Here is a 15,135-nt window from a genome sequence, read left to right on the forward strand (position 1 = left end):
TGCTAAATTCTTATTCTGTAGTAAAATAGACGTAATGGAAAGACTGATCATCTGGAAGAGGATGTGATGGGTTGGTTAAAGTAGTGTTAATTCCAGGTGTATTTCTCTCAAGAAGAATAAGAGTGTCAAGTTAATATTCTAGCCAACAACATATAAATGAGCAGCAAGAAAAGGAGGTTGACCTGTCTTAATGTTGGACTACTGACCTCTTTCCCTGGCACTGTTTTGTAAGATTATTCCCTGATGCTTATATGAATGAAAACTTAGGTTTACTATGCTACCACATTGCAGAGTGTAGAGCTGCTGACGTAACTTCTCTAACAATTTTGCAAAAGTAGAATATTCTTTTAAATTTGTTTGTAATTACGTGTCTCTAAAATTTAAAAACCTAAGGGCATTTTGGGAGAAAAGAGAAGAATGGTTGGCGTTCACAAGGCAGAAATGGTACAGAAAATATAAACCATCGTGGGGGATACCATGGTGGAGGTTCCCGTGTCCGTACCAGCACTTTCCACAGTGGAAAAGGCCAAGGACTGCATGAAAGCAATGTACCTGATAATGAAGCTGGGAAAAAGGAAGACAAAGAAGTACCCAAACAGTTTGAGGCTGAGGATTTTGTAAGTTAATTGTAATTATAATAAACAAGGTTTCATTGTTTCTGCAAGTGCCATTTTGTCCATTACAAGCTACTTCATGAGATTTCACCAGTTTCAGATCATCATGTGAGGGATGTTAGTCATTTCTCCACTAACTTTTTTCTCCTTTTATATCCGGTTTTTGTCATTATATGTTTATTATTGTCACTTAAGTGTTTAAGTGAAACCACAATTGGGTTCCAGTCTACTATGATATGTGTATGTATTAAATTCTACAAAGTTACCTTACCTGGTAACCTGAAGTACTAACAAAGTGATCTTTCTGCCAGTGGCCCTTTGAGATCCCATGCTTCAACCTAGAATTGTAGGATGTAAGAGGAAGAGTGAGCTTCCTCTTCGAAGAACCATACATCACTGTTTTTTTGCTTTCTCTGGACAGTTCATGTAATGGTATTGACTGCTGCCTGAGATGTTTTATTGGAGAAGAGAAACAAGTGAGCATTGACCCATTTGGGTCACAGGGGGAAGTGTCTAGTCTGTCTCCATTTAAAAGTCTCTGACAGCAGAGGTCGTACTGCCAATATTATTGTTTCTTTATTTCATTGATGCCAGAATTCAAGACATATTTTTTTAATAATGACAAAACTTTCTTTCAGCCATCTTTGAACCCTGAATATGAGAGGGAAGTAAACCAGAATAAATCTTTAGCTGCAGGTGTGTGGGGTGAGTATTTTTGATGTTTTTAAATGTAAAATGAAGTTGTTTTATTTGAAACATAGGAATCTTTTTTTTAGAATTATAAAGGTATAGATTTAAATTGTAAAGCTATAGATTGAAATTGAGGAAACTTCAATGTTATTACAATATAAGTATCTTCTTGTTAAGGAGGCAACGCTACTATTGGAATATCCATCTGTTGGTCTGTAGATGCAGCCACAACTAGGATTCTTTCCCAGAAAAAGTATAGTCTTTTTTGTAAAGATATCAAGGATCTATCTTCACCTTTATTTTCAAGAGGTAAGGCAATAAACGTGGGTCACCTAAACTAGTGCTGTGATTGCTAGCTGAAGGCTTCATAAAAGAATGCTCCTGACTGATTAGAGCAGTTGGAAGAGTTTGGAGAGAAATCTAGGAGGGCTGGGAAGAACAGGTTAGCTTGCAGGGGTTTCAGGTCTCTTCCTGGAAGCAAATGTCTTAAGCTGTTGGTTGTGTTTATGAATTAATTGTAACAAATGCAGTCCTGAGGGTGAGCCTTGAACTGGACTTGAATCTGTGAGTCTGGGATTGTTTTCTCATCTCTCCATGATTAAATTTGGCTACCACGTTACAATTCTGTGGGCTTCAGGTAGTCAATTGTTCACCCTTAAGAAGGTGGCAGCTTAGACTGCACAAGTGTTAAAGTAATAAACTTAGCCAAAATAAGAACTTTTCCCTTTCTGAAGAAGGAATTTTAATTAAACAGAAAAGCTACTACTTAAACTGTTGCTAATACTGAGATCTGAAGCTTGTTGCTCATTTTAAATGGTACTTTTACTTTGCTGATTTTTCTTCTCATACTTCCCCAGTATGTTTTGCACTCTTATGTAACACTAGGCCAACCCCTGTGGAGTAATTACTAAATTGGCTAAAAATACAAAAGTACAGCATTATTCACACATTAAGGAAAAGTATAAAATCAAGAGGCTTCTGAGGTAGAAAACAGCTGCAGCTGGCATGAAGAATACAACATCTGTGGTTCCCTGATAAGGATGCTCGTGAAGCTACATGAGGTGCGGGGCTGGATGCAATTATTCCACAGCTTTACCTCATGATGTATAGCAGATATGGGAATGGGATGATACCATGAAACAGATGAGCTGCCAGTTAGCTGCCTGCTCGGTACTCAGAGCCAACACTTTGTCACATTTTGATGAAATGCTGTCCTTTGTGTGAACTTTGCTCATTATAATGTCATTATAATACCAAAACACACCTCCATCCTGAAGGCTAGCCGCCTTCAAGGTGCGACCACTCCTTCTTGAGTCTGCGCCATGAATTTCTCATAAACTATATCTTTAATTGTGAAGTGAGAGAATTTTACACCAATCGTAATAAAAGTATGTATGACTAAAGTCACTCAAACTCCACCTTGAAGATAACAAATAGTATAAAAATAGCCCAAGAGAGGGGGGATGCCCAGGGAAGACACCATCTCAAAGAACTACATCACTGACTTCCGGGACCAGTCAATGGGCTGAGCCTTTCTTCCCCCCCATAGGGACGTCTTTGGGTAAGACTTAGATATACTGAGTGCTTTCTTGGGAAACGTAGAAATTTCTTTAGAGAATCTCTTTCCTACATTTATAGCCAGGCTGTATCGTTTATAACTTTGTCGCGCGTTTTGTATATGTAACAATACTTTCACTTGCACGTGCTTTGCAGGCAGTGTATTTATCACCGGCAATCCTTAGAACCTGTATACCTGTTGTTTAAATAAACTGCACTGTTTAAGTAGCTAGTTGTTCTGGTTTCTCACTGAACACGACCAAAGACTCGAGAATGGCCGTGCTGGTTCATGAGCACGACTAGACTGAAGGCGCAGTCCACTATTAGTGTATCCAAATCGTAATAGTTTAATACATATTAAACGCGATTGGACTGATAGTGCTGAATTGGGCATCACTCAGAATTTAAACCTAGCCGCACCTAGCCTCCCACCTCGGTGAGGAGTGTTAGAACGCAAGGGGGTTTATCTTCTGCCAAAAACGCTTTGCCCCTTTCACGCAACAACCCCTCAATATAAATATCTAATTACTAAGAACTTTTGCAGGAGCCTAAACAATTGGACTGCCTTCCTGTATTGTGTGTTTAGTAGCTTTCATGTGAAAGTCAAGAAATAAAGTTATCTTTCAATAAAAAAGCAACAATAACTTCTTCATTTCCTAAACAAGTTGGGAAAAATACATAGCAATTTGAGTATTTTACAAGCTTTGCAGTACTCTGGCTGTGGCTGCTGAGTTTGTTCTGAAGGATGGGAAGCTTTTCAGGCTTTTAGGATATCACTTTTCACAGAGGAAGGAACAGTTCTGTTAGCTGCATGAAATCATAGAATGGTTTGGTTTGAAAGGGTCCTTTAAAGATCATCAAGTCCAACCTGTAGGCTACAGTGCAGTGGCTTGTTACAGCTTGGTATCTTACTTTAGTACAGCTCTGCTATTGAAAACCTTGTTTTGTAATTGAAAAACTGAAATTAAGGCTATTACTATTCCCTTTTAAAGTAAACAATATTCAGGACAGGAGGACTGTTACCATCCTCTTCTAATGCCTGTTAAAAATGTATGCTTCTGTTCAGATTCTGTTTTACCTTGTGTATATGTGATGGGAGCATGCAAGTATTATAAAAAGTTTTTTCATAAAGTTTAATGAGAGCTGAGTATACAGTTACCATGAACGTTTTGTAACATTGTAGCTTTGTAAACAGAGCTAAAGTCACTTATCCTTTTAAGAAAGGGGTGTTTTTAAATATAGGATATGATGACTCTGCCCATGAAGTAGAAATGCTTGCAGGGAGAGGAGATAATCTTGGAAAAGGCCGTTAATTCAGTATTGGAATGCACGTGCAAAAAAATAATGAAAGTATTTTTTTTACTTTTTGACAATTTTAGAACTGCTTTCAATAGGTGTTCTTTAAAACTGTTCAATGTCATTTACTTAGTATATCAGCTGACTGTATGTCTCTAAATTAGTGCTCTCTTGAACATGGAAATGTTGTAAGCTTCAAATCTGTTACGCCCATCTGAAGCATGGAGATAGTGAAACTGATCATTGCTGCGGTCTACAGTAGTGCACATCTCTTGGCTTATGTTTTTAGAGCCTCAATGTGGAGCATTTGGCTCTAAACTGAGCTGTTAATAAGTACATAAGTAATTATTCTTTTAGTAACCTTAAAGGGAAATATGAAGACCATAATCTTTTTTGAAGATTAGGTAACTATCAACAACTAATAGTATTTGGATTTTTGATTTGCAAACAAACACTGTGTAGCTAGCTTCTGTAAAATTGCCAAGTGAAATATTTTACAAATGGTGGTTGTAGAAAATGGAACAGAACCTGTGTTTATCCAGGTTTGTACAATGTGGTATTTGTGGAACTTATACTAGACTAAGTTCCTGATTTATGGCAGTTTGCTTTGGACCACATGGCTGTCCAGTACCTTCTGAGCTAGAAATTTAAGATTGTATGCACATGAGCACATATATATATAAACACTTTTTTTTTTTTCCCCCCCCCCCAGAGTACCCTTTGAATCCTAAATCTAGATCTCCGAGGATGTTGGTCATTAAAAAGGGCAGTACAAAAGAACTGCAGATATCTGGATTCCCAGTAGTAGGAAGTCTTCATTCACAGCCAGTAAGGAATGGAACTGGCACAAGCGTTTATAAAGGATTAGTCCCTAAACCTGTCACTCCACCTGCAAAGGTGAGTCTTGGATACCAGCAGTATGAACAACATGCTGAGAAAAATCATGCTTTAATTCTGTATGTGCTTATTTCACCTTTGAGAGTACTGTTGCTAGAGTATTATGCTTTCAGCTCTTTGAGTACAGCATACCCCAAAAGTGAATGGAAACAGCTTTTTCTCATTTTTCTTTTTAAACTATACTGTAATTGGATCTCTCTTTGTTTCTTATTTACCTTTTCTGAGAAGTGCAACAGCTGTTCAAGTAAGGGTGAAAAGAATGTTTTTAACTTACAGAATAGCAATGCCTTTTGTATATATGATTTTAACAGAAAAATATGTACTCAGTGGAGAGATATAGTTGGCATAAAAATACCTTCGCATTTTATCTCGGTTATTGATAGAGATGATGTTGCAACCTATTAGTGTCATTCTGGTACCTTTCCAAATGCAATTTTCCATGTTCATGTCTTGATTTTTGTTTCAGGATTTTTTTCTGCGCTCTTGAGAGCATGTGGTGGAGCAATTCGTAACTCTCTAACATTCTACGTTAAAAACAATACTTTCAGCTGTTGAAGACTCATATTTTTATTCTTAATACCACAGACATGAGGTTCTTCATTGCTTTGAAATTTTAATATTTATATAAAAAGTGTAAACTGTATTTGTGAGCAGATGAATTGCTCGTATGCTCATAAACAGTCTCTTTTCCACAAGAAAAGAGGTGTTTCCATTAAATGGTGGTCATAGTTATGATTTGCTTTTGCTTAATCATTTTTCTGAAGACTCCTGAAAATAATGCTATTGTAGTTAATGACTCTTTAAATTTTTGTTAAAATTCTTGTTTAGCCTACACAGTGGAAAAGCCAAGCAAAAGAAAATAAACTCGGGAATCCATTTTCTCATGAATCTGCATATGGTGTTGGCAATTTCAGTCCTTTTAAATCAACTGCCAAGGCGTTTACTGTATCACAAAATTCAGTGAAAGAGGTAAAGCAAAGTCTGTAGTTCTTATCAAATCTATAAAATGTTTAATTTGGTTAGATGATACTTTTATGCAGAATTCTATTACATAAGTTTTTTTGGAAGTCAGTGTGTGAGAAATATGGAGGCACATCACTGGCCTTTAAGTAGTGCACAGTTTGCTTTGTAGGTTTGCTCTGGAGTAAAAATGTTGCATTAGGAAGTAGAGCCTGATAGGTTCAAACTTCAAAACTGCTAATGTTATGGTATACTTCAGAAGGTCCACTGTTCATTAGCAGTGCTCTGTAAACCAGCATCTCTGGGTTTACATGTAAGAACTACATATACTGAAATACAACTGTCTTCCCTCTGCTTTTGACTGTGGATAAATGCGAAACCTGAAACTATGGGTGCCAGGGAGTCCTTTTGTCTTTCATTCAAAGTTTTCTACATGAATAAACTTCTAACATTCTATCTTTTTCTGACTCCCTACATTAGTGTAACAGGTCAAATTCTTCGTCCCCTGTTGACAAAGTTGGTCAGCCTCGTTTAACAAAATTGACGAGAATGCGGACTGATAAGAAGAGTGAATTTTTGAAAGCATTAAAACAAGATAGAGTGGAAGAGGAACATGAAGATGAGAATCATGCTGGGCAAGAGAAGGTAGTTTTGTTCATACCTACTGTGATCCAGCTGTAGTAGTTTTCAGACGCACCATAAACTGCTTCTTATTTTGTTGTAAACAGCTGCTAAGTTATGGTCTTGTATCTCTAAATGAAGGAAAGGAATTACATTTTGATGAATTTAAAAAAGCTGTTCCAAGCACTACTGTTCCTCCAGTGCTTCTTAGCAGTAGTAGTTTCTTTTTTCCTTTCTGCATTATCTGTTCACACATGTTGATAACTGAGGTACATCTGTGTTTTTGGCAACAATAACAAGAATAAATGAAACTTAGTACACTAAACTAATCATAGAATCATAGAATTGCTTAGGTTGGACAAGACCTTTAAGATCATCGAGTCCAACTACTAACCTAACACTGCCCAGTCTACCACTAAACCATGTCCTTAAGTGCCGCATCTATGTGTCCTTTAAATACCTTCAAGGACGGTGACTCAACCACTTCTCTGGGCAGCCTGTTGACAGGCTTGACAACCCTTTCAGTGAAGACATTTTTCCTAATATCTAGTCTAAACCTCCGCTGCCACAACTTGAGGCCATTTCCTCTTCTCCTATTGCCTGTTACCTGGGAGAAAAGATTGATCTATGTCTCTACAACCTCCTTTCAGGTAGTTGTAGAGAGTGATAGTCTCCTCTCAGCCTCCTTTTCTCCAAACTAAACAACCCCAGTTCCCTCAGCTGCTCCTCATAAGACTTGTGCTCTAGACCCTCACCAGCTTTGTTGCCCTTCTCTGGACATGCTCCAGCACCTCAGTGTCTTTCTTGTAGTGAGGGGCCCAAAACTGAACACAGTACTTGAGGTGCAGCCTCAGCAGTGCCAAGTAGAGAGGTATCAACCACTTCCCTAGTCCTGCTGGCCACATTATTTCTGATACAAGCCAGGATGCTGTTGGCCTTTTTGGCCACGTGGGCACACTGCTGGCTCATATTCAGCCGGCTATTGACCAACACCCCCACATCCTTTTCAACTGGACAGCTTTCTAGCCATCTTCCCCAGGCCTGTAGCACTGCATGGGGTTGTTGTGACCCAAGTGCAGGACCCGGCACTTGGCCTTACTGAAGCTCACACCATTGGCCTTGGCCCATTGATCTAACCTGTCCAAATCCCTCTGTAGAGTCTTCCTACCCTCAAGCAGATCCTGCCCAAGTTGGTATCATCTGGAAACTTACTGAGGGTGCACTTGATCCCCTTGTCCAGGTCATTGATAAACATATTAAACACAACTGATCCCAGTAGTGAGCCCTGGGGAGCAACATTTTTGACCAGCTGCCAACTGGATTTAATTCTGTTCACCACAACTTTGTTACCTAGCGAAGAGTACACCTGTCCAAGCCATGAGCAGTCAGTTTCTCCAGGAGAAATGGTGTCAAAGGCTTTACTAAATTCCAGGTAAACAACATGCACAGCTTTTCCCTCATAATTAAGTGGGTCATCATGTCATAAAAGGAGATCAGGTTTGTCAAGTAGGACCTGCCTTTCATAAACCCATGCTGACTGGGCCTGATCATCTGGTTGTCCTGTGTGTGCTGTGTGATGGCACTCATGATGATCTGCTCCATAACCTTCCCTGGCACTGAGGTCAGACTGACAGGCCTGTAGTTCCTTGGATCCTCCTTGTGGCCCTTCATGTAGATAAGTATCACATTTGCTAACTTCCAGTCAACTGGGACCTCCCTGGTTAGCCAGGACTGCTGATGAATGATGGAAAGTGGCTTGGTGAGCACTTCCACCAGCTCCCTCAGTACCTTTGGCTGGATCCCATCTGGCCCCATGGACTAGTGTAAGGCTGAGTTTTATACTCTTGCTATTAGTTATCCTGCAAAACAATTAATCGAAAAACTTCATCCTGCTTCTCAAAGCATTTCCTTTCTAATTAGAGTGTTAGATAGCCAGGAGTTCTCTGTTCTTGGTCTAGTCATAGGAGCAATAGTTCAATTTATGCATATATAAAGAACCTGTTTTACTTTATAATTGAGAACTTGGAGGCCTGTATTGTCTATTTATAATACGTGTCGGGTTTCTTTCAATGTGGGTTGGTTTACGCAGTGGTTGGGTGGTACCGGATAATATTTGTGTCAGTGCTACCAGCCACCAACAAGCCATAAGCATAGTTATTGTACATAGTTCTCAAATGAAAATAAGTATAGTATTATTCAGGATGAGGTGATTACAGGCCTATAATCAGCTGTAATCTCTTTAAATGAGTTGTTTAAAGTGTTTTAACAAAACGAAAAAACATCATAAATTACAAATCAGCCAGAAAAATGAGTGGTTTTGAGAAGGTTTACTTGGATTCAGAAGAGGTAAAAAAAGAAACAGTGCCGGTGTGCATTGCTCATAAAAGTAAGATTGATTTTTCTGACCCTGTTCTTATTTCAGGCAAAATAAAATTTGCTGTAATGGGACGTAGCTGTATGTGTGAGCTAAGAAAGTTCTGCATCTTTTCATTAGGCATCCTGTGGCTGAGCACCATGAGATGGGTATCGGGGGTAATGTTGTTCATTTGTGTTTAAGAAATACACGAAGATTTTGCTGTAAGATTAGAAAAATATTGTGAAACGCTGTCATGAGCTTCAGAATTCTGAAAATAGTACATGAACTTGGTGGGGGTTTCCATCCTGAAATTGTCTTGAGTTCATAATATCTTTGATACATATTCAAATACATTTGGTTGTCCCATTGTACACAGCTGATTTTCAGAAGACAAGTGTATTTAAGAAAAATAAAACAAAGGCTTTTTAGTAGTGGATGTTGTAATGTCCTTGGCCAGATGTATGTAACATGTAGCCTGGAGTAGTTGTTGCCCCTTACACTAAGTAAACTTGAGAACTTATGCTTTCAGACTTCTGACACACATGGGCCTGGTATTTAATTAGGGTCATTGTAAGTTCAACAGATAACCTGTTATTTCTGTTAAGTACAAAAGGCAGCTTAAATAAATTTGAATTTTAAGATATATTTGAAACTTTGTAGAAAAATGTTTGAGGCAGAGCGTGGGAGTTGCTTTCAGCATTACTTGATTAGTGGCATAACTTAAAACTTCTGTAGTATCCAGGTATTGCAATATCTTGAAGTATGAATAGAATTACCCCTAAATTAGTATAGAGGGTCTCCATGTAAACTTTTTTTTAAATTAAACTGAATCAGAGTTGCAGTGCTTGCAGACATTTTCTTGTGAATGGAGTTTACTTTTAAGCTTTTTGATGTGTGATTATTTTTAACAGGGTAATGAGTCCTTTAGCTTGCATAACAGCAACAGTCCTCATCATGAGAGAGATATAAACCGAAACTTTGAAAACGAAATTCCGCAGGAGAATGGCAATGCTTCAGTTACATCTCAACAGATCATTCGATCTTCAGCTTTCCCTCAGGCAGATGTTCTTTCAAGCTCACTTGAGGCAGAGCATAGGTATGTACTTTATATACTTTATATAATATAAAGAGTGTTCCTTCATGGTAAGTGAGCGTGTCACAAATTCTTACTAGTTCAGAAGTCAGAATCTTTAAACTGAGAACACATAAAATGTTTAATGACTACTGTCAAAGTTTAGCTTTTAGACATTTACTAATTTAACATGAAACATACTTTGTTTCTACTAGACGTGTACTGACTTAAACTTGCTTTACTAAAGATTTGATGTATTTCCTTATAAAGAAATACAGCAAACTGTCTAGTGACTTCATCCCTCTGATTGATCTGCATGTCTGGGAGGAAAAATGTGTGTAATTGCTATTTGTATTAATAATACTTTCAATGATGCATCTTATGTAAAACTCCAGTGAGTTTTTCCTCATTGTTAAAGTAATTAATTATTTCTCTAACCAACTAGTTGACACAGTCGGTGATACCATGAGACAATGCACTGGAAAGGGAGACCGTAACTACAAATAAAGGTTGAAACAGTTCTAGTATCTCATAAAAGTAACTGCAGGAGCACCTGGTAGATGAGAATGATGCTGCTGGGAAATCACAACTCGGTCTGGATATGAGCTCTGTCAGATTCTTACTGTTTATGGCAACTACAGAATTACAGTGATAGATTAGATAGATTATTTTTTTTTTTAAATGATAGATTGTATGTATACATTGGTCCAGAGAACTTTCCTGTGCAGGTACTACAAAAAGGAAACTTTCATGACCTCTTAACCCTCACGAGTATAAAAAAAAAAATGCACCCTGCTGTGTTCCTCTTGTTTCCACCATTAGCTATGGAGACAGAAATCTTTGGCCGCTAGAGGCTGCTGGTGACGATTTTTTGACTAGAAGATGGGACTCAAATCTAAATTACTGTTTCTCAATTCAAATGATTTTGAATGGCCTTCATAGGGTTTCTGGGCAAGTGTGTGTACTATCCCAGAGAGGCTCTGTCTCCATACTGTCCCAGCCCTTTGGCTATGACCTCTGCATACATGTAGACAGATGTTATGGTAAGTCTTTTTGTGATAAATTGGACTTTGAAGTAACTAGCTTAACTCACAGGATATTTGTGTGTACCTAGTAACAGTATTGGGACATCTTGTACAAAACATATCTTGGGCTTTCCTTCTGCTGGGGAAGTTTCCAACATGCAGCCATCCTGTTGGTGTCATGTTTGCTAATCTGAAGTTAATTATTTTACATAGTTCACGCTTTTTTAACCATTCAAGAAGTGTAGTAATGCTTTAAAGGGACAGCAGTCCTGCTAACTTTAGACAATGTTGCTTAAAAGTTAATTAGCCATTGCCCTGAATTTTATTTACATTAATAGGAGCTGTGTAACTGCTCACTTTATTGTACATAATACTGTTAACATCTTAGCTTGCTTGCATAAAACTTTCTAACACGAATTATTGTTGCCAAAAATATAACTATCATTGTACTGCATTTGGCATTGCGTGTCTCTTTCTGTATGCCTGTACAAATACACCTGTTCTGTTATAAGAGTTTTGGATTGCTTGCACTTTTTTTCTGCTGCTTCCTGAGGATTTAATTGTTCCTGGCTGTCACATTGTCCAATTTGGTCCAAATATGACAGAGGATGTAATTTCCATTTCTGTTATTGTCCTGTTAACATTTTTTTTTAAACAGAGTAGTGTTGTTCTCCCCTTCTATAATTCCAGACTTTTATATGGTTTCAACAACAATGATTGGTCACCTACAAGTTTGCCCAATGCACATCCATCGTGCACAGATATTTACACATATATGTAGGCAGAGCTTGAAACATCTGTGTGTGTGTAGCAAGTTCGTTAATGTTGTCCTTTTTAATTTAAAGGTTGTTAAAGGAGATGGGCTGGCAGGAAGACAGTGAAAATGATGAAACATGCGCTCCACTAACAGAGGATGAGATGAGGGAGTTCCGAGTAATTAGTGAACAGGTAACACAAAGTTAATGTTCCATTATGAACTTGTAGTTGGCTACCCTAAATGGCTGCCTTTGAGGAGGAGCTGCAGTAATTTGGATGGTTAGGGATGTTGCCATTTCAGTACCATTTCAGTATTGTGCTTTTGGAAGAATAGTTCCTTCAAAAAGACAGGGGATCAGTGCTTATTGTAGGTAAGACCTGTTCTCAAAATATCAAGGGAATGGTAAGGCAGTGCTTCTGAGTAGCTTCAGCATTGCTGATAGTAGAATTGCACAGGCTTTCCAGTTCCAGTTTCCTTTCTCTGTTGGAAATTGAGACATGTAATTCACTAGTAACAAGGTCTGAAAAGGCAATCTAGACTTGATTTTTTTTTTCTTTTTTTTTAATTTGAGTATTGTATATACCCAGTGGGGTTAGTGAGGAGGAGCTGGAATGGAGAATCTTGTGCAATGTTAAGTCTGAAAATTTGATTTTTCCTTAAGTCTAGCCACACACATATTAATTAGAGCATTTGGAATATTAAGCTCTTAAGTGCTTGGCTTATTGACCAGCTTCTGCACTATGTGTGGAAATGCAGTAATTCCTTTCTTAATGTAGAATCAGTTGTTTCCTTTCTCTCCGGTGTCTTCAACTTCCCAGTTGCATCAGGTAGACAGATTGGGATACCCATTCTTCACCACTGCTTCTCCTCTTCTGGGCCACTCCCTTATTGCAGACCCTGTCCTTCTTAGCACAGATGTTTGCAGCACAGTGGAAAAGGGGACTGCATTACAGGAGAGACCATGTGGGAGGAGGGATCACTGGGGCAAGACATCTGAGGAAGTGCGCAAGAAGAGGGTAAGCTCTCATTGACTGCAGGAGCCTGGAAACAGGTGACTGGCCCAGAAGTGAAGGCTCTCAGGGGAGTTTTCCTTTGTGTGTATATATGAAAAGGTAGTTCTGTGGATCTGATACAGCCCAGAGATGAAGATGTAGAGAATGTTGAAATGCAACGGACTGTTGTGTTTAGCTTTTTCTTTCTCTAAATAAATTTTTTTTTCTCATTTCAGTTACAAAAAAATGGCCTTCGGAAAAATGGTATTTTGAAAAATGGCCTCATCTGTAATTTTAAATTTAGCCCCTGGAAAAACAGCACTTTTAAGTCTGCTCTGGAGAATGACGATTCTGAGACGAGTAGCAGTGATACATCAGATGATGATGATGTGTGAAGACTTCTGTAACACCTGTAGAAGCTTGTTTTGATCTGATGAAAATTTGAGGATGTGTTGTTCAAAAAAAATTTCTAATTTATGTAGTAACATACCCACTAGAGTAAGAATGATGGGACTTTCCTCTGAAGAAAGCAAGGAATGTTGTGTTGGGTGTGTTGAACATTACTGTAATTTCTTTGTTAACGAATGTTGTAGAATGAGGACTTCTGTTGACCCAGCATTGACTTTCTTCGTCAGTGAAGCATTTCTGACTAGCAATGTGACAATGTAACAAACCAGACTTTCTCATTTAATAATAAAAACAAAGAATTGTGTAATGTGTTGCAAAGCTTCTGTCGTAAAATGTCCCAAGTCTATAAGGAAAAAAAGGGCAGCTTGACACAGTGTTTTGCTTGCCAAGTCATTTCTTTCTTACAATGGAAGTCCTTGAGTCCACTTTGTACGCAAAAAGGGCAATGTAGCATGTTGGCTAAAATGAGCAAAGTGCACTAAAACTCTTTTCCTTAATTGAGCTGTTGTACTGTTCTACTTCTTTCACGCATAACTGCCCTTTAGCCATTTGTAGTGTAGTCGTCATTATTAATGGCAAAGGACCCTGCTATTTCAGTTCCAAACTTCTAGAACGAAACTTTAAATTGAAAGCTTCATGGGGTATTGCAAGAACCCAGTATTCTCACAGTGAACGCATTTCTTGTGGGTAAATAAGCACTTTGATTTTACTATTCACATGCAGAAAAATAATTACTCTGACTGTATTTGTCCACTACATGGAAACTAAACTGATTTACAGAGTATTGTCTCAGTGCATAGCATCAAGGGTATTGTTTTTAAATCTAGTAAGTTTTGTTTACATTTATATTAAATGTACTCTGGCAGTGGTGACTGTATTTCAGAATGAGGTAAAAATATTTTCATCACCAGATCTTGCTTTTATAGCAGCAGAAGTGTCTGTGCAATAAGCACCTCTTTTGCTTACTTTGTGTCAGACTTATTCTTTATGATCACATATTTAAAAACCAATATTGTATTATTTATAGTTTTATTTGCTTCATTTTAGATCTTTAAATATTTTCCACAGGGTTGCACAAACTGTGTAGCATTAATTCTTAAGCACAACTGCTCTTGGTGATGTCACATATATTTATAACATAGCTTGTAATAATATATATATACACACACACATACATATTTATACACACATTCCCCTTCAAGATATTTTTGAATGGTACTATTTCTTAGGGTAAGTAAGTAAAAACTCTAAAGCAAAAATATTTATAAAGCTGAGATTTTGTCCATGTTTAACTTCTTTAGGAAAATACATTTTTAATAAGATAGCATCTATCAATTTTGGGCCAAAGGTGGTATGTTTGTTTCTTTTTTATTAGTTTAGAGATTTCTGTTCAAGAGGTCATTTTTTGTCATGGAACAGGCATGCAAATGTTGATGTAGTTAATGGCACAATGTATTGAAATATGCCATTTTTCTTCTCTAAGAGGATAAAAATGTCTCTCTTTTAAAGAGAAAGCTGTCATATCAGTAATGAAGTCTTTGTTAGATGTATGCCTTACACACCTTTCTCCTTCCCCTCTCCTGCATTCTTTTTTTTTTTTTACTAACTTTTACACCCTGGTGTAGTTTATTCCCTTTTTGGTTTTCACATCGTATCAGAAGGATCTTCTGTCTGTCCCAATTACTTAGTGGTATGTGAATACTCTATTTTTATTACTTAGTGAAAACTTCTTTGCCTTGGTATTTCTCAAAGTGGGATATAAACTTGTTTCCCTCTTTATTCAGTTCAGTAAAAAATGTCGCCCTGTAATTAACCCTTTGGGAAGATACTGTAATTACAGAAGAATTGTATACTAAGGGTATAGACTTGGCAAATTTACAGGTTATAATT

General features: G+C 37.7%; 1 protein-coding gene across 17 annotated transcripts in view; it reads left to right on the top strand.

Annotated features, from left to right (window-relative positions):
• Nucleotides 1–13,552, top strand: part of GPBP1 (GC-rich promoter binding protein 1) — a 36,540-nt gene extending 22,988 nt beyond the window's left edge. For 7 of the 17 annotated variants that reach the window (XM_074568808.1, XM_074568809.1, XM_074568805.1 and 4 more), the window contains 9 exons: nt 394–617; nt 1,253–1,319; nt 4,870–5,054; nt 5,883–6,023; nt 6,495–6,659; nt 9,903–10,087; nt 11,934–12,036; nt 12,664–12,861; nt 13,074–13,552. In XM_074568808.1, coding sequence (XP_074424909.1) covers nt 394–617; nt 1,253–1,319; nt 4,870–5,054; nt 5,883–6,023; nt 6,495–6,659; nt 9,903–10,087; nt 11,934–12,036; nt 12,664–12,861; nt 13,074–13,232 — 1,427 coding nt within the window. In that variant the 3' untranslated portion in view covers nt 13,233–13,552. Of the gene's footprint in view, nt 1–393; nt 618–1,252; nt 1,320–4,869; nt 5,055–5,882; nt 6,024–6,494; nt 6,660–9,902; nt 10,088–11,005; nt 11,107–11,933; nt 12,037–12,663; nt 12,862–13,073 lie in introns of all 17 variants that reach the window. The other 10 variants (XM_074568813.1, XM_074568811.1, XM_074568816.1 and 7 more) reach the window with 6 other exon arrangements.
• Nucleotides 13,553–15,135: the final 1,583 nt, after the last annotated feature.

This window comes from Larus michahellis, chromosome Z (assembly GCF_964199755.1).
Source record: "Larus michahellis chromosome Z, bLarMic1.1, whole genome shotgun sequence".
Lineage (NCBI taxonomy): Eukaryota > Metazoa > Chordata > Aves > Charadriiformes > Laridae > Larus > Larus michahellis.